The 20,333-nt window shown below is 40.8% G+C and overlaps 1 protein-coding gene across 1 annotated transcript in view; it reads left to right on the top strand.

Moving 5' to 3' along the window:
- The window catches only part of KCNH8 (potassium voltage-gated channel subfamily H member 8), a 354,464-nt gene that overhangs the window by 140,693 nt on the left and 193,438 nt on the right, over positions 1-20,333 (top strand). Inside the window, exon 3 of the mRNA XM_042956973.1 lies at positions 11,147-11,278. Within this exon, the coding sequence (XP_042812907.1) occupies positions 11,147-11,278 (132 nt within the window). The remainder of the gene's footprint in view (positions 1-11,146; positions 11,279-20,333) is intronic.

Raw genomic sequence — 20,333 nt, forward strand, 5'->3', positions numbered from 1 at the left:
AGAGACAGAGACGGAGACAGAGAATCTGAAGCAGGACCCAGGCTCCAAGCTGTCAGCACAGAGCCCGATGCAGGGCTCAAAACCATGAACTGTGAGATTGTGACCTGAGCCGAAGTCAGACTCAACCAACTGAGCCACTCAGGTGCCCCACCTATCAAAACTTAAATCATGGGACTATGTAAAAAGCGAGCTCCCCAGAAATAAGATCTCATCACTCTGATTGCCCAGTCTTGAACTTCTTCCATTTCTTACTTCTAGAGTTGCCAGAATCCCACTATATATTCCTTTATGCTGAATTCTAGAAAAACTGCAAATAAGGATCCCAAGAAGAAAGGAAAAAAGAAGCAACTATAATTCCACAATCCACCACTATTAATGTTTTGTGTGCATTTTACCAGTCTTTTTTTTTTTTTCTATACAGAAACAAACTTAAAACACTTTTCTGGAACTTCCTTTTTCATTAAATATTGAAATGAAAGGTATCTTTTAGCTACTGCCCAGCTCACAGGGGTCTCCAGCTGGTTCTATTCATCTCCCACCAGCTCCACTCTACCCTCAGCTGTTACACGAGGTATAAGGGCCCCAGTGCCCTTTACTTTGGGTCACTAAGATCCTGGGGCATGTGGAGGAAGGGTGTCCATGCAGGCAAATCCAGTGGGGACACAACAAAGACTTGAAACATGTATGGGCTGCACTAGCGATGGATGGCCCTCAGAGGATTGTGCCCTGCAGGTAGGGTAAAGCCTTTACCGGATATTTCACCAAAGAATCCTTGCTTTCATCCCTTGGTATAGAGCAAATGCCAAGAAGAGCTGGTGAGCCTGCTGTCGGGCTTGTCCTTCGTGCAGCTCTGGGTACTTCAGAGGACTTCCTTTTTAATGTGACCCCTCCCTTGAGTTCAGCTCTTCACACTATCCATCCCATCCCTGTTGTGTTTTTTTCCCTAGTCCCTTGAAAATAGATCTTCCATATTGGTACAGAATCTGGAATGTTGGGGCGCCTGGGTGGCTCAGTCGGTTAAGCGGCCGACTTCAGCTCAGGTCATGATCTCGCGGTCCGTGAGTTCAAGCCCCGTGTCGGGCTCTGTGCTGACAGCTCAGAGCCTGGAGCCTGTTTCAGATTCTGTGTCTCCCTCTCTCTGACCCACCCCCTTTCATGCTCTGTCTCTCTCTGTCTCAAAAATAAATAAACGTTAAAAAAAAAAAAGAATCTGGAATGTTCTGCTAATATTTTAAGTAAGCAGTGAAAAGCCATTGGGTGTTTTCAATTGATACCCTATATTTTCACAACTTACTGGAAGCAGCATGGGAGGAAACCTAAAGACAGGAAGAACCCTTTTGAAGAGTGGGTGAGAGATGATTAAAGCTGGAACAAGGCAGTAGCAAGTGTAGTAAAGAGGAAGGGCAGGTAAGAGCTCAATGATAGACTCTGTTGGTACTCCCATTACTGCTACACCCGTTCTGCTACAGGTATAAGTGTCCCATCGCCCATCACCATCAGCAGTAGCCTTGTTTACCCACCCACAGCCCCTCTCCCACCCCAACCACAATGTATGTACCCCCTGGACTAATTTCTTTCTTCCTTTCTTCCTTCTTTTCTTTTCTTTTCTTTTAATGGAGTTGAAATCAGTGAGTCATCACTTACATACAATACTCAGTGCTCATCGCAACAAATGCCCTCCTTTTCTAAAAAAGTTTTTATTTATTTTTTTGAAGAGGGAAGGGGCACAGAGAGGGAGAAGGAGAATTTTTGTAATGCTTTTATTTATTTTTGAGAGAGAGAGAGACAGACAGAGCATAATCGGGGGAGGGGCAGAGAGAGAGGGAGACACAGAATCCACCGCAGCCTCCAGGCTCAGTCAGCACAGAGCCCGACATGGGGCTCGAACTCATGAGCTGCGAGATCATGACCTGAGCCGAAGTCAGACACTCAACCAACTGAGCCATCCAGGTGCCCCAGCCTCCCTTAATACCCATCACCCATCCAGCCCATCCCACACCCACCTCCCTCCATCAACTCTCAGTTTTTCTCCATCATTAAGAGTCTCTTTTGGTTTATTTCCCTCTTTCCTCTTTTTGCCTCCTCCCATATGTTCATCTCTTTTGTTTCTTAAATTCCACATATGAGTGAAATCATATGGTATTTGTCTTTCTGATTGACTTATTTCATTTGGCATTTGGCATCCTAACTCCATACGCATTGTTGCAAATGGGAAGATTTTATTCTTTTTGATGGCTGAGTACTATTCCTGTGTGTGTGTGTGTGTGTGTGTGTGTGTGTGTGTGTGTGTGTAGTGGACATTTGGGCTCTCTCCACAGTTTGGCTATTGCTGCTGCTGCTGCTGCTATAAACATCGGTGCATGCACCCCTTTGAATCTGTATTTTTGTATCCTTTGGGTAAGTACCTAGTCGTGCAATAGCTGGATTGTAGGGTAGTTCTATTTTTATTATTTTGAGGAACCTGCATACTGTTCTCCAGAGTGGCTGCTGCAGTTTGCATTCCCACCAACAGTGCGAGAGGATTCCCCTTTCTCTGCATCCTCACCAACACCTGTTGTTTCCTGTGTTGTTAATTTTAGCCATTCTGACAGGTAGGAGGTGGTATCTCGTCATGGTTTTGATCAGTATTTCCCTGATGATGAGCGATGTTGAGCATCTTTTCATGTGTCTGTTAACCATCTGTATGTCTTCTTTTTTTTTTTTAATTTTTTTTAACTTTTCAGTTTTTGAGAGACAGAGAGAGACAGAGCATGAATGGGGGAGGGGCAGAGGGAAAGGGAGACACAGAATCCAAAGCAGGCTCCAGACTCCAAGCTGTCAGCTCAGAACCTGATGCGGGGCTTGAACCCACCAACCGTGAGATCATGACCTGAGCCGAAGTCAGATGCTTAACCGACTGAGCCACCTGGGTCCCCCCCCCTTTTTTTGTAACGTTTATTTTTGAGAGAGAGAGAGAGAGAGAAAGACAGAGTGAGAGTGGGGGAGGGGCAGAGAGAGAGGGAGACACAGAATCTGAAGCAGGTTCCAGGCTCTGAGCTGTCAGCACAGAGCCCGACGCAAGGCTCGAGCTCACAGACTGTGAGATCAGACCTGAGCTGAAGTCAGACGTCTAACTGACTGAGCCACCCAGGTGCCCCTGTATGTCTTCTTTGGAAAAGTGTCTATTTGTGTACTCTGCTCATTTCTTAATTGGGTATTTGTTTTTTTGGATGTTGAGGTTGATAAGTTCTTTATAGATTTTGGATACTAACCTTTTATGAGCTATGTCATTTGGAAATATATCTTCTCCTATTCCACCAGTTGCCTTTTACTTTTGTTGATTGTTTCGTTCACTGTGCAGAAGATTTTTGTCTTTTTTAAAAGTTTTGTTTTTACATTTATTTATTTTTTGAGAGACAGAGAGAGACAGAGCACAGGTTGGGGAGGGGCAGAGAGAGAGGGAGACACAGAATCCGAAGCAGGCTCCAGGCTCTGAGCTGTCAGCACAGAACCTGACATGGGGCTTGAACTCATGAACTACGAGATCATGACCTGAGCCGAAGTCAGATGCTTAACTGACTGAGCCACCCAGGTGCCCCTTATTTACTTATTTTTAAGCAATCTCTATGCCCAAAGTGGTCATTGAACTTATGACTCTTGAGATCAAAAGTCACATGCTCCACCAACTGAGCCAGCCAGGTGCCTCAGGTGCACAGCTTGAACTCACAAACCATGAGATCATGACCTGAGCCGAAGTTGGATGCTTAACCAACTGAACCACCCAGGCACCCCAGAAGATTTTTAGCTTGATGAAGCCCCAATAGTTCATTTTTGCTTTAGTTTCCCTTGCCTATGGCGATGTGTCTAGTAAGAAGGTGCTGCGGCGAACGTCAAAGAAGTTGCTTCCTGTGTTCTCCTCTAGGATTTCGACGGTTTCCGGACTCATATTTAGGTCTTTTACCCCATGGACTAATTTCTTAAAAAAGTGTCAAACCTGTCACCCCATCATCGAGTAAGTAGCACTGAGACAATGGTTGTTAGGAATAAGGCTCAACAGAGTTGATGTGCAATATGAAGAGAACCTGAAAATGTTTCAGTCGCATGACATTGATGCTGTTAACACTTAGGATATTACAGGATTGTAGTAATAATTTTAAAAGCTAAACATCACACATATTTCTCGTTGAAATCCAAGCAACATCCTGCTTAAGAAACGTGAGGATATGCAGAGGGTCCACATCCCACTTTCTGCTACTGACCTTCCACTGGGAAAGGCAATTTGTAAGCTCATCATGACAGCATAGACATTACAGAGAAGGGAACAACTCACAACTCAATTTGCTTTATATCTCTACCTCCTTATATTAAGTTATTGAGCCTTGAATTCATACCGGAAACCTTATCATTAGTTTTTACTTCTTGCCAAGTAGAATCTTTGGGGGCTGTGTAGAAAACACATCAGTCTTCTTAAAATTGTAAATACTAGCAAGTCAAATTCTCCAATACACTTGTTTCCCAACTGAGAAAAAGGAAGTGCCAAAATGGGAGACATGGGACATTCCACCGGAATTAAGCTCTGTGTAATTATTTATGCAATTCCGAAAATACATTTTACCATATAGGGTATAAACCCTCTTTTCTCCCCATGAATTGTATTTATCCATGGAAGTCAAAGGTGTTATTAACTTAAATCCTGGCAGAGCCTCATCTGTTTTAACACTCACCAACCCACATGATAATTACTGCTGCTATACACAGAAGAACTTAAAATTGACATAAGATTTCTGCCCTCTAACCTGTTTTTAAGAATCCTTCACATCTCTGGGTTTTAGGCTGAAGGGTGTGCTGCCTCCCACCTTAACCCTAAGAGAGATTTATTGCACCGGGCCTGACTTACTGCTGACTGAAAGATGTTGCACGATCATTACTGTGCCCATGAGTAAAAGAGGAAGAGGCCAACCTTGGGGAATAGCTTTGAATTATGATAGTCATGCAAGGATAGAGATTTTGTCGCAGAGCTAGGACAGAGGTCCTGGTAGAGAGATTTAGGAAAGCAGGGGGGAAAGGATGAATAAGTGAGCAAATTAAGTGTGAGGGGTTTTGCTTTGAATCTGCTTGGCAAGGCTTTGCACCTGTCCTCTTTTTGTGGAAGAAGCAAGTGGAAAATGTTTTGCTTTCTAATGTTAGGCGTGGCTAACGTCATTTTTTTTTTATATTTCCTCCTCCCATGCTACTTCTTCATTTATTTAAGTATTTATTTTTGAGAGAGAGAGAGAGAGAGAGAGAGAGAGAGAGAGTGCAAGCAGGTCATGGGTAGAGAGAGGGGGGGACAGAGGATCTGAAGCAGGCTCTGTGTTGACAGCAGAGAGCCCGTTGTGGGGCTCGAACTCACAAACCATGAGATGGTGACGTGAGCCAAAGTCAGATGCTTGATCAACTGAGCCACCCAGGCGCCCCAGCTAACATCATATTTATAAGGCAATCGGTGTGGATGAATCTGAAAGAGCAATTGAAAGAAGAAAGGAAGAAGGGAAGGGAAGGAGGAAGGAAATAGGCCTATATCTCCCTTATACTGTTTCCCTCATATAGGCATACCTCCTCTTATTGTGCTTTACTTTATTGTGCTGTGTTTTTCACAAACTGAAGGTTTGTAGCAACCCTGCATAGAGCAAGTCTATTGGAGCTGTTTTCCCAACATTTGCTCACTTGGTGTGTGTGTGTCACATTTTGATAATTCTCTCGCTATTTCCGACTTTTTCATTATTATTATAGTTGTTATGGTGATCTGTGATCAGTGAGCTTTGTTATTACTATTGCAATTGTTTGGGGGCACCACCAACTGTGCCCATAGAAGACAGCCAACTTAAATCAATAAATGTGTGTGTTTTGACTGCTCTACCAACGGGCTCTTCCCCACCTCTCTCTCATTCCTTGGGCCCCACTATTCCCTGAGACACAGCAATATTGAAATCAGGCCAATTAATAACCCTTCAGTGGCCTCCAAGTGTTCATGTGAAAGGAAAAGTTGCACATCTCTCACTTTCAATCAAAAGCTAGAAATGGTTAAGCCGAGTGAGGAAGGCATGTTGAAAGTCAAAACAGGCCAAAAGCTAGGGTTCGTGTGCCAAATAGCCAAGTTGGGAATGCACAGAGGTTCTTGAAGAAAATTAAAAGTGCTGCTCCAGTGAACACAAGAATCATAAGAAAGAGAAACAGCCTCATTGCTGACACGGAGAAAGTTCGAGTGGTCTCAATAGAAGATCCAAGCAACCACAACATTCCCTTAAGCCAAAATCTAAACAAGAGCAAGACCCTAACTCTCTTCAAGTCTATGAACTCTGAGAGGTTAGGAAACTGCAGAAGAAGAGTTTGAAGCCAGCGGAGATTGGTTCATGAGGTTTACGGAAAGAAGCCTCCTCCATAACAGAAGGCGGCAAGGTGAAGAAGCATGTACTGATGGAGAAGCTACAACAAGTGACCCAGAAGGTGAAGGTGGCTCCACTAAGTGACACATGTTCAACGTAGGAGACACAGCCTTCCATTGGAAAAAGGTGCCATCTAGGATTTTCATAGCTGGCAAGGAAAGGTCAATGGCTGGTTTCAGAGCTTCAAAAGATAGACTGACTCTCTTGTTAGGGGTTAAATGTAGCAGGTGACTTTTAGTTGAAACCAGTGCTCATCGACCATTTCAAAAATCCTAGGGCTCTTGAGAATTACGCTAGGTCTACTCCGCCTGTGCTCTGTACATGGAACCACAAAGCCTGGATGATAGCACATCTGTTTACAACCGATGTTTATAATCTGTTTTAATTTTAAACCCACAGTTGATGCTTCTAGAAAAAGGATTCCTTTCAAAATATTACTGGTCATTAGTGATGCAGCTGTTCATCTAAGAACTCTGATGGAAACGTACAATGAGATTAACGTAGTTTTCATGCCTGCTAACACAATGTCCATTCTGCAGCCCATGTATCAAGGAGTCATTTTGACTTAAGTCTTATTATTTAAGAAACCCATTTTATAAAGCTGTAGCTGCCATACATAGTGATTCTTCTGATGCACCTGGAAAAAGTAAATTGAAAACCTCCTGGAAAGAATTCACCATTCTAGATGCCTTTAAGAACATTTGTGTTTCGTCGAAGAGGTCAAAACATCACTATTTTAATACGTGTTTTTAATGTTTATTTATCTTTGAGAGAGAGACAGAGTGCAAATGGGGAAGGGGTAGACAGAGAGGGAGATAGAGAGTTCGAAGCAGGCTCCAGGCTCCGAGCTGTCAGCACAGAGCCCGATGTGGGGCTTGAACTCACGAGCTGTGAGATCATGACCTGAGCTGAAGTCGGATGCATGACTGAGCCACTCAGGCACCCCCAAAATATCGCTATTAACAGGAATTTGGAAGAAGTTGATTCCACTTTTCATGGATGCCTTTGATAGGTTCCAGACTTCAGTGGGGGGAGTCACTGCAGATATGGTGGAAATAGCAAGAGAATTAGAATGACAAGTGGAGCCTGAAGCTGTGACTGAATGGCTGCAATCTCATGGTAAAACTTGAACAGATGAGGACTTGCTTCTTAGGATGAGCAAAGAAAGTGTTTCTTGAGATGAATCTACTCCCGGTGCAGATGCTGGGAATATTGCTGAAATAACGACAAAAGATTTAGAGTATCACATAAACTTAGTTGATAGAGCGGTAGTAGGACTTGAGGGGATTGACTCCAATTTTGAAAGAAGTTCTGCAGGTAAAGTGCTATCAAACAGCATCACGTGCTACAGAGAAATCGTTCATGAAAGGAAGACTCAATTGATATGGCAAACTCATTGTTTCCTTTTTTTAAGAAATCGCCACAGCCACTCCAACTTTCAGCAACCACCCTCCCTTGAGCAGTCAGCGGCCATCAACATCAAGGCAAACACCCTCCAGCAAAAGGATTACAACTCATTGAGCCTTCAGATGATGGTTAGCGTTTTTGAAAGAAATTAAGCATTTTTAATTAAAGCGTGTACTTTGCATTTTTAAACACCGTGCTATTGCACACTTAATAGACTACTGTATAGCGTAAGCATAACTTGTATATGCCCTGGGAATCAAAAACAATTCATTTAACCCGCTTTATTGTGATACTTACTTTTTTGGGGTGGTCTGGAACCAAACCTGCAGTATCTCTGAGATACACGCCTCTACACATTTTTTTGTCATATATGCAATGGGAAGGCAGACGTCAGCCTAGTCCATGCCAAATTATTACAAAAATCTGAATTTAAAAGGACCCGTGTTAATGGACTTTTACTGAATTTATAAAATGTCAAAGATTACATCTCACTTAAAAGATAAATCTCAAAGTGCTCTTTCAACACTCCCAGAACACCATGTAAAATGACTGCTGTGCTGATTCGAGAATATTGACATTTGGCAGCTCTTTGCTTGGCTCTCACCTGATATGCTTTTGCCTCTCTCTAAAATACTTTGGTGCACCTGTGCAAAGGCTCTGTGGAGACAATAATGAGGCTTGTCTGAGTGCATAGATAAAATGTATTTTCGGGAAAAATAATAGCCTCTGTTCTGATTTGGGTGACGTTTTTTGCAAGACAAGTGACAGAGATGCTTTAAAAATGTGATCCGACTATCAGATTCATATTCTTTCCTGGGTCCCCGCTATTAATATGTCCAGGGTCTGGTTGACAGCTTGCCCTGATGATTCTTTTTGTTCCTACCATAGCTACAGCATTAGCACAAACCGCTCCCAACTGGAAATGGTGGCTATAGAAAAAAATTGAATTAAGAGCCATCCTGGGATAATGGGGATAGTAGTGTTTGGCCAGGACTACGGCTCACTGATGAGGTTTCCCCATTAGTTGTAGACAATAGGGTTGATATATTGTCTCATGGTGTTTGGGTTACTCTACGCATCACTGGAGTGAAGGATATGAGGATATTACAATTGAGGGAACCAAGTTAATTGGAGAAGAGAAGTTAATTGACTCCCCCATGGTCCGGAGCTAGTTAATGTTGGAGGTATGGTTAGATCCCGTTCTCCGGGAGCCTGGTGATGTGGTATTGAAATAGAATTGCTGTGGCATAGATATTTGGGAAGACGAATGAAAGGAAACCATAGATCTGAATCCAAAGGACAGGGAGGAACTTCTGACTTATGATGCTGAAGCTATTTAGGAGGATCCATCGGGACAGGCACATATTCCATGCATCCTTTATACAGTGGAAGCACATCGTACTCGTGTTTATTGCATGTGTATTCAACCACACTTTTCAAAAAGTACAGTAGCAGCTAAAGTAAAATGTGATCTTTTTGTCAGATGGCCCCTGTATCAGCTCCTTCATCTGTGATAGATTCCAAGGCTGAATGGATACATCAGCTGTGTTGGAAACTGTGCGATCTAATACAGTATATACAAAACAACCTAAAATATCGAGGGTATTTCTGACTGTTATTTTTGTCTTATACCCAACTGTGAAATCAACTCCCATGTAAGATGGAAATTCACAGTATTGAGGGATTTTTTTGCTCATCAAAAGAAAAATGATGGAAAAAATACGTGTGAATAGATTAATAGTTTTGTTTTTAAGCACATAATACCTTTTTTGCCACTTTCAACTTTTTTTTGCCCAGAAATGTTTTTTAGGAGGAAATCTAGTATGAGAACTTTAATATATTCATATTTTAATATATATAAAAACATTTCAAAATATGAGCCTTAGGTTTGAACTTGAAGCTGCTAATATTATTTCTCAGGGTTCTTTTGCTCGAAAAATAGAATTGAACTTACCGCTTTTTAAAATACGCTTTTGAGGGGCGCCTGGGTGGCTTGGTCGGTTAAGCGTCCGACTTCGGCTCAGGTCATGATCTCACGGTCCGTGAGTTTGAGCCCCGTGTCGGGCTCTGTGCTGACAGCTCGGAGCCTGGAGCCTGTTTCCGATTCTGTGTCTCCCTCTCTCTGACCCTCCCCCATTCATGCTCTGTCTCTCTCTGTCTCAAGAATAAATAAACATTAAAAAAAAATTAAAAAAAAAATACGCTTTTGAAGTAATATGCACCTACTGAAAAATACACATGCATACATGGAGTTTGACAGGTTTGCAAAACTAAACACTCCAATGGAAGCAACAGAAAGATCATAAAGCAGAACATGACCAGCATGCCAGAACTCTAGGACCTGTGTCCCCTTCTTTTTTTTTTTTTAGTTTTTCTATTTCAATGTTTATTTATTTTTGAAGGGGGGAGGGACAGAGAGAGAGCGAGATACAGAAGCAGGTTCCAGGCTCTGAGCTGTCAGCACAGCTCGCGCGCCTCAAACTCACGAACTATGAGATCATGACCTGAGCCGAAGTCGGACTCCTAAATTACTGAGCCACCCAGGTGCCCCACCTGTGTCCCCTTCTTTCTAATCACCATCTCCCAGACCACCATCCTGACTTTTAACACTGTAGATGAGTTTTGCCTGTTTTTATACTTAATATATATGCATTCTGCTCATTATTATGTTAGGGATATTCATCCATCTGATTGTCAGTTACTGTATAACTCTTATTCACATTGCTGCGTAATTTTGTATTGTGGGAATATATCTTAATGCTGTTGTACAATTTTTACAGTATAGATACTAATTTGCAACCAGCCAACAATGTAGGAGTGTTTAAGTGACTATGCATTTCCCCCCAAACTTGGTATTTTTCATCTTTTTTTTTTTTTAACAACTTTAGCCGTTCTGGTGGACAATCATTGATTTTTAAATTGACTAAATAAACCTCTAGCAATCTCATACCAAACAAAGGTCTTTATTTTAGCAACCCGTGTGTGTTGGGGGTGGGAAGGGGCAATGTTTCATAAAGCGGAATGCTTCAACATCAACAAGTTCAAAAAAGAAATACATTTTGAATTACATAAGCAGAAATATCTCAGCACAGACAAGTGGTTTTGTTTAAAATACAGCCTTATTTTCAAAGAAAGCATTTCATTTGGGAATGAAGAGATATGCATATGGGCTAGACATTTATGGAATCTGAAAACTGACATTTTTAAGATTTTGGAGGGGAGGTGTGGGATAGAAGAAAACAGTAAGGACTTTATTAACTGCACCACTAATGATTGAGATTTTCATAGAAAAAACACGAGGCAGTGGCTGATTTGTATTTTTATTACTGTTGCAGGGTCTCCATTTTGGTGCCTATTGGATATTGTTCCTATAAAGAATGAGAAAGGAGATGTGGTACTTTTTCTGGCCTCATTCAAAGACATAACAGATACAAAAGTGAAGATTACTCCAGAAGATAAAAAAGAAGGTTGGTACTGTTTTCAGAAAACATTGACAGATGGAGTAACATTTTGAAATTGTTTACTCAGAATCTCTAGGAGGAAAAAAAATTGTCTTTTTAATAACAGCAACTGATAAATATTCATAACTGTTAGCAGTTAGCGCTTGGTGCCTATTCCAAAATCACGGAGACTCACATGAATTTACATCCTCGTCTTTGTAATAAAGACTCATTTGACAGGAACCAGAAGTTCATATTCCTATGCAAATAAGATAAAGATGGAAAAACAGTTTAGAATATAAAGAGTCACACCACATTATTTTATTAGGGAAAAATATGAATCGATAGCAATGAGTGAAGTTAAGATGATGTGATTAAAAATCCCTCTCTCAGTTTCATCTGAAGTGCAGTTGCTCAAAATTTAGACGTGGAAATTTCACGTGCAAAATTAAGAATCCAGTGTTTAGTGGTTGCTAGAGTGGATTGTTGCAGACAAATGTGTTTCTGTATTTTATCGTACATAACACTATCATGATTTGTTTTAAGGCACAGACAAGCTTTTCAATGATCTTTAAAGGATTCTACGATTTTATGTTGCTTTCCTTTTACCTTCTGGTTTATAGGTGTTAAGAAATTCCTTAAAATTCATGCAAGCTGACAAAAACTGGCACTGAAAAAAAGTTGATATTATTTCATTTAAACAGGGGTAGGATTACATACTTTGGTGACCAGAGAATAAACAATTGTCATTGCAAGGGACTTCCTATGTGTGAAGTTCTTTATGAGAACCGACTATCTGACATTTCAAGAATTATGACTTGCTCAGAATGAACTCTTTTACTTCAACTCGTTTAAAACACATATGTGAGTGTTTTAAACATACAAAAGTCTCTTGAAATGACAACCCAAATGGAGAACTATCGTGGTGTGGTGCCTCTTCCCCCACTTCCATCATCTGAAATGTTTGCAAATGCACAACTATTTTCCTATGCATTTGCATGACTGAACAGTGTGGCATATTTACATGCACAAGGAAAGAGCAGTCTTACAATTAAAGTTACTCAGATATTACAGCAAGTGTAATACCTGTCCAGCGAGAGAAAAGAAAACATGGGAGTCAGTGTGCATAGATTTTGTTTTTAGGGTTTTTTTCTGTGTGTTGTAGGAATAGAGAAGGTGAGTATGAACTATATTTGCTCACAACACCGCGACACCAAATATGTGGGTTTTCTCCCCACCAAGAACCAGTTCTACAACTTTCTGGCCACCAACTGGGTGTCCTATCATTTAATTCAATTCAGCTCTGTGATGACTACAGAGTTAGTGTCGGTCTCCACACGCTTATGGGCTCATTCCCACGAGACTGTCCTCACTTCAGATGCCAGTCACAAATATTGGGTGCCCAGGGGACCTGTACACGTCTGTCCAATTTGGCTATAAAGTTGGGGATTCCCCGACATTCCTCCTTTTCAAATTTAGTAATTTGTTAGAACAACTCACAGCACTCAGGGAAACACTTGATTTATATGGTTACAAAGGATACAATTCAGGAAGAACAAAATGGAAGAGATGCATGGGGCAGGGCATGGGGAGGAGGGAGGTGGAGAGGCCATGCTCTGTCTGGGTGTGCCACACTCCCAGAACCTCAGTGTGTTTACCAACTCAGAAGCTTTCCACACCCCACTGTCCAGGAGTTTTTATGGAGGTTTCATTATGTAGACATGAGTGATTACATCACTGGCCATTGGTGATTAACTCAGTCCCCAGCCCCTCTCATCTTCCAGAAGGTTAGGGGTGGGGTGAAAGTTCCCTCTCTGATTTTGGGTCTTTCACCATGGAAGCATGTAGGGACCCCCAGCCACCAATCAATCATTAGCATATGAAAGACACTCATCATCCCAGGGATTCCAAGGGTTATAGAGTTGTTTGCCAGTTGCAGGAGGTAAAAACCAAATATATATTTTCTATTATGCCGCAATAGGGATTATTTGAATAAAACTATTATTCACATCTTAAATATATATGTGTGTATATCATATACCTTTATATATGTGTGTAGATAGAAGTGTAAAACTAAAAAGTAATATATGACTACTTTTTTTTTTTTTTTTTTTTTGTTTAAAGGGAGTAATTTAATCATCCTGACTGGCTTTGAGCAGGAGAATCATGTGTAATGGTTTTATAAAATTTAACTCGTCACCTTTGTCTTAGGCCTGTCATGTCTGTAGATAGGGGAGAAATCCCTATCTTGGAAGACTGAAATTGACCAAAGGAGCAAAATATACTTACTCACTTGGGATTTGAAAGAGCTCAATTAAAACACTCCTTTTTCCACCCAAGTACTGGGCCAACTCAGAAAGAAATAAGAATAAGGCAGATGGGAGATCAGCATATCACCTTGATTTCTGATAAAACTGATAACAGAGAATGTGACGTATATCTACAGCGAGTGGGCTTCCTCTTGTGAGCTCCAGATTTAGGGAAAGTCACCCCTCGATCACAAACAGAGCTATAAAATGGCAAAGGCAGAGCTCCCCAAGTTATAATTTCAAGCTTGGAGGACCAGAGCAGAACAGATGTTCCCCAAATACAGCTGCTTCTTAAAGAGGAAGGGGCCACCCTATGCATACCTATGTGTCCTTCCAAACTCAATCCGATTAAATTCCTCCTCTTCCTCGGTGAAGAAGTGAGTGAAGGAGCAGGAAAGGCCAAGTGTGTTACACTAACGGAAGTGCTTGCACATGAAAGACTGTACCTTACATTTGGGGGTGGAGGAGGGCATGAACTTGAATACTCTGGGACCAGTAACAATTTTACTCATTCAAACCCCCATCTTAAAAATGAGTTTTACATTTACATTTAAATAAATATGCACCTGTTGGGATGAGCACTGGGTGTTGTATGGAAACCGATTTGACAATAAATTTCATATTTAAAAAAATAAAAAATAAAAAAATAAAAATAAATAAAAAAAATAAAAAATAAATATGTTCATCTCTGTTCAGTAATAGACCAATTTTGTTTAGGGAACATATACAATCATATTCTATCTCTTGCAAAGTGTAAAGCAAAAAATATCAACGAAACACATTTAACATTAATTAGATTAATGCAAAATATGATTTATGAATTTTGAAGTATTTTGAAAAAAATCCCTAAATTTTTTGTAGCTTTATAACTTTTTCCTCAAGTGATTATTACTTCATAGGAAGTTATGTATTATTTCTAAATAGGTACTGAAAACTTAACATTTTTTTCTGTTAATGCCTTAATATAAATGTCCCACAAAAGTATGTAGTATTTTTATAGAGGCCAACTAACTATTGTTAGCCAGCATGGCTATAAAATGATCATAAAAAATAGATATATATTTCTTTTTTTTTTTTTTTACCTGCACCTAATAGAGGAAAATACATTAAATTCACCAGTTGATGGCATGTCTTGTAGGAAAAGCACTTCTTAGCGTATGGTATTTTTAGAACTTTGAGATAAGTGTTTGAAAATCATTAAAATGTCACTGTGGAACTGGAGCAGTATTGTATCATAGCACGAGAAAACTGTAAGTGAGCATGTAGCCTGACTTGACCCAAGATTGCATCTCATACAAATGTATCACTGAAGTTCACTGACTTATAGAAATAAGATTTGTGTTCATTTCCTACCCAGGCTCAGATGATGGACTTTATAAGAGGTATATGTGCACTTCTATTTTTAAAGACTACTTGAATCATTAATATCTATGTTGTTTGGGGGTTTATGTGAAATGAGGTAAAGCATATTTTATTGAAAAGGCTAGCAAGGTATGGGATACAATAAACAGCATTGATGGGAGATTAGCATAAAACGCAATGTTCTGTTTGTGCACTCAGTAGCTTTCAGCCAGTGATCTGGGTTGTGTGTCGGGGTGGGGGTGGGGGCAGGGGGGAAGAGGCAGAAGAGAGGGCAGGAAAGGGAGGGAGGGAGGGAGGGTGTAAGGGACGTCAGCAGAAATCTGGTGTTTTTTACTACCTAATACCCTCCTTTTTTTTTTTTTTGACGCATTTTACTTCCATTCTAAAAATAGTGTGTAAACCACTAACTCCTATCCATGTCTAACATTACTGAGTGCATTACTGATCTTTCACTCTCAGTAATACTTTAATACAATTTAAAAGTGAATTAATAGTGGATTAAGTAGTTCAACAAATACTTAGTGAGTACCCACTCTGTCTTCAGATTTCAACTATTGTTTGGGGGTGTCAAAATGGAGACCAGATGCTTTGGATCATCTATACTTTAGCTCAAATCCTGGTTCTACCACATGTTTGGTATAGACTAGGGGCTTATCCTGTCACAGACTGTTCTCTCTTCTATAAAATGGGGTAATCATACATGTCTACATTTGATTGAGATTGTCCAATGACAAAAGTATTACAATTTAGTAATGAGTTTGATGCCCTTTATTCAAAGGGGAGCACTCCATGGATTGAGAGTATACAGTGCTTCACAAGCAGTGGAGTGCCATTCCCGAGGGATTTTGAGCAAGTTTTATAGAGAGTTAGAAGAGGCAACATGGAAACAGGGCATGATGGCCTAGGAGGTAGGGGATTTCCTTATGAGGCAAGCAAGGTCCTACTTTTGAGTGTAAGGTTAGCTAGCTAAAGCTGATTTGGAGGATTGTGCATAGTGTTTGTTAGGGTTCCTTGACAGGTGTTTCCCGTAAGTGCAGGCTGATGTAGGTTTACATGTCAGGCCACCGGGTCCCGTGTTGTGAGTCCCAATACACAAATCAATTTTATCAAGGTTTGTGAGAAACAATACATACAAATCACATAGGACAGAGCATCTGGAATGAACTCAATAAAAGATGTGGCCATTGCTACATTCTCTCTGTTTTATTTTAATAGCTAGCTGTTACTGAGTCTCTACATCATACTAACAGAAACTGCCTGTATTTCTTATAACCATATGAATTAGGTATTATTCTTATTCCCAGTTACCAGTGTATTTAAGTAACTTGATAAATTCGCATAGTAAAAAAAGCTTAGTAGAACTAAGATTTACATTCATATAATCAAACTCCGGAGTATGCATTCTTTTATTTAGAGTTTTTTTTTTTCCTCTCCTAAGAGCTTGTGATCTCATGAAGGACATAGGTCCAGTATTTGTGATATGGTATATCGAGTGATAGTAGAGTGGCAGAAATGGTAAATTCTTTCTGGACAAGGGAAAGAGATAGGAGCCAGCAAGAATTGGAGCAGAGTCAACAAGATCTTCAAGGGGAAGTTAATACTGAAGCAAATCTTGAAAGATGAATGGAGTTCGATGCACTGAAAGGAGGGGTTGTTAATTTCAGGAGGTGGACTAGCAAATAGTTGACCTTTTTTTGGGAAGTAGACTATAAAAGTCAGGGAGTTAAAGTTTATCTCTACATGGATGGGCAGAGCTTAGCTCTTAAAGATTTTATTATGTCTTCTTTTTTTTCCAAGTTTTTATTTAAATTTCAGTTAGTTAACATTTTATGATGTCTTTCTAAGGAGTTTAGATGGTGTGGAAATACAGAAAAGTAGGACTTGGCAGAGGAAGGGGATGTCAAAGGAACACTGATAAATTTCAAGTTTCTGGCTTGGGGACAGTTAGGGGCTGAATTGTGTGCCCCTCAGATCATGTGTTGAAACCCTTCCCTCACCACCTCATCATGTGACTGCATTTGAAGATAGGGCCTTTAAAGAGGTAGTTAAGGTGAAATGAAGCCATTAGAGTGGGTCCTGATCCAGTCTGACTGGTGGTAAACTCGTAAGAAGTGGAGATTTGGTCATGGGGAAACATGAGGGGCATGCAATGCACAGAAGAAAGACCACGTGAGGAAGCAGGGGAGCAGCACCGCCACTTTTTACTCTAAACACATGTGCTCTTAGGAAAGCAGGTCTTACACTCAAATTACTAAAGAACCAACTTATAATACTCCCACAACCCACTTTCCAACTACTGTTCCACACTAACCTTGAAGGCTGTGGACAAACCAAGCTGGTCTGTTCACGTTCAACTAATACAGTTCACCCTCTTTCTTCTCCACACCCAGTTCTCAGATTTTCCCTCACTTGGATCATCTTTGTCACTCTTGTTCACCGTGAGAATCCCATCCCTTTTCTTTGTCATCAGTTTACCTGAATCACCTGAGCTCATAGTGAGGGTCCTTCCCTTGGACCGCTCTGTGCTTGTTGCTGGCTTCATTCATCTGGCTTGTCTTGCCCGAGCTGTGAAGGGCCTTGAAGTTGGCATACTGCCTCAGAGTCTTTGAAAGACCTATACTGCCTTGCACATAGGAGACACAGAGGACATACTTGTTGATTAATTTATCAAAGGACCTTCAGCTTCTTTTAAAAGTTCCTTTCCTCTAGGGACACCTAGGTGGTTCAGTCGGTTAAGCGTCCGACTTCAGCTCAGGTTGTGATCTCACGGTTTGTGGGTTCGAGCCCCTCATCGGGCTCTGTGCTGACAGCTCAGAGCCTGAAGCCTGCTTTGGATTCTCTCTCTCTCTCTGCCCCTCCCCCACTTGTGTGGTGTCTCTCTCTCTCTCAAAAATAAATAAACACTAAAAAAAAGAAAGAAAAAGTTCCTTTCCCCTATACTCAGCTGCATGTGTCTCAGTTTTCCAGATTTCATTTCACAGCAGTTCATTCATTGTACTAATCTGGTTTTCCATTCAAACCAGTTGACTATAATCATATGTGCCTTATTTTTCCAGGCACAGGGCCCAAGGCAGTTATTTTTGTTTATTTCTTGTAGGATGCCCCAGATTTGATTTGAAATGATGGTTGACGCTGGCCTATTCATTATGTAGCAACAACATCATCAATTATCCCAGAACTGGAGGATTTTAATTGTAATTTCTAAAAAGTTGGCACTTCAAATTTGTCTTGAGAATTTAGGGGTTGACATGTGAAACTCCTCACATTATCTTCGGTGGTAATACAAACAAGTATTCAAATGCAATGGCGTCCTTGGTAGCCTAACTTTCCGCAGGCTGCCGCAGGGTGGCAGTATTAAGTACATTGACAAGTTTTATATTGCATCTACCTTTTCCTCTTAACAAGTGGCTTCAGAATAAATGAAACTAATGAATAGCTGCACGACACAATTAAATATCAATTGCATTTAGCTACAAGAACCTGAAAACCTAACAACATAAGCTTGGCCACTAAGGGCTTTATTTTCTCATATTGTGGAAGGGTCTGGAGCTGAGCAGCCCGTGTTCGGAATGGTGACAGCAATACTGGTAGGCACCCAGGCTCTTTTTTGCCCTTCTGTTCTGCTGTCTTAATGTACTGCTTGTCACTCTCATTCTTTTCTTTTTTCCGTTTTATTCTTTTAAGTAACCTCTGCACCCAACACGGGGCTTGAACTCGTGACCCCAAGATCAAGAGTCACCCGCTCTTCCGACTGAGCCAATCAGGCATCTCATTCCCATTCTTGTCACCTCATGGTTGTAACATGCCTAATGAGCCTTTAGAGCCTCAGTTGAGACAGAAAGGATAGAGAAAGACAGAGGACAAAGGCTTCTCTCCCTTTGAGGCTTTGCCTTTGTGGGCAGGAAGGAGTGTGCAGGGATTTCCTCAAGATGTCATTGACTGTAACTCTTTTACATGGCCCTCACATAGCCATCTCTAGCAAGAAAGGCAGGGAGATCAAGGTTTTTAAAGTTTTCACGCCTTTAGAGTAGAAATAGCCTTTAAAAGGGGGCTTGGAAATGAGGTTGGATCAGCCAATCTAGAGTGTCTGTCATTTATTGATGATTTTCTATAAGCTAAACAGATTATCCAAGGATCTTATTAGAATGGAGAAGAGTGAAACTTAAAAACAGTGAAAGCAAGTGAACTGTCCAGAACCTCAGTGCTGTGAGGAGGTAGAGACAGGATTGAAGCCCAGGACTGCCTGGCCTCAGAGCAGGTATCTTTCACCATGCCCTGGGGCCTCCTATGAAACATACGATAGAAACTTGGAAATGAGATGGACGGGAGACTGGGCTTGTGGCAGTTCCTTCCCCAAACCCCTATATGTAATTGTCATTGAGACAGAAAGCCCCTGCCCCCATTTTTTTTTTTTTTTTACCATTCTCATTTCTTATTTAGAGCCCTTACTGTTCAGTGTGAGGTCCGAGCACCTGACCCATCAGCATCACCTGGGAGTTCATGAGAAATGCAGGATCCCAGGCACCTACAGCACCCTCTGAATCAGAATCTGCATTTTAACAAGATCCTCAGGCGATTCACCCGTACATCAGAATTTGAGAAGCCTTGTGTCATATACATTTCCTAGAAAGGCCTTCTGTGACTACCTGGCCTGAAGGTGGCCGCCTCCAGCCACTCTCTTCCATCAGCTTGTTCATCGTCTTCATAGCATTTACTGTGATCTGCAAAAACCTTTTTCAAAAGCTAGTTTCTGTTGCAATTGTTCTGTCCTCCATTTTTTCAGGGAATGGGCTCTGCCTCACTCCTTTAGGGCCATATCCCCAGCATGTATAGTGAGAGTGTCTAACACTCAGCAAGTTCTCAAGAAGTATTGGATGGATGGATGGATGGATGGATGGATAAATGAATGTATAAATAATGTCCAGTTTAGCAAGTTTGATTATTCTGAGAGAGGAAACAACATAGCATTCTCGCTTTTTCAACATCATCCTATCATAGCTATCAAAGCTGCATCTCTCAGGTGTACATTCTGAGGAAAATATTGTTTAGCTCTCTTGAGCTTGACGTAAGTCAAAGACGCCTTGACATGTGTTTACCCAAGTCGGTTCCCTCTCAAAATGTGTTCTTACTGCTGGTATTAAATGGCCCTCTCACTTCAAATAGAATCTCCGCTGTTGGCTAATTTACTGTTCTTATTGATTCTTCTATTTGTCTTTCAGTTTCTGGAAATTTCAATTTGGTCAATATTTTAAAGATAACTGTAGTCATTTAAAAAATATATGTGTGTATACATGTATATTTTCATTTTCAATGTGGAACATTGTAATAATGTTGCCTTCACTTTCTGAAATATCCTGCCTGATTTTGTTTGTTTGTTTGCATGATGGAAGAAACATATGTAAAACTTCTAA

Source organism: Panthera tigris, chromosome C2 (genome assembly GCF_018350195.1).
Source record: "Panthera tigris isolate Pti1 chromosome C2, P.tigris_Pti1_mat1.1, whole genome shotgun sequence".
Classification (NCBI taxonomy): domain Eukaryota; kingdom Metazoa; phylum Chordata; class Mammalia; order Carnivora; family Felidae; genus Panthera; species Panthera tigris.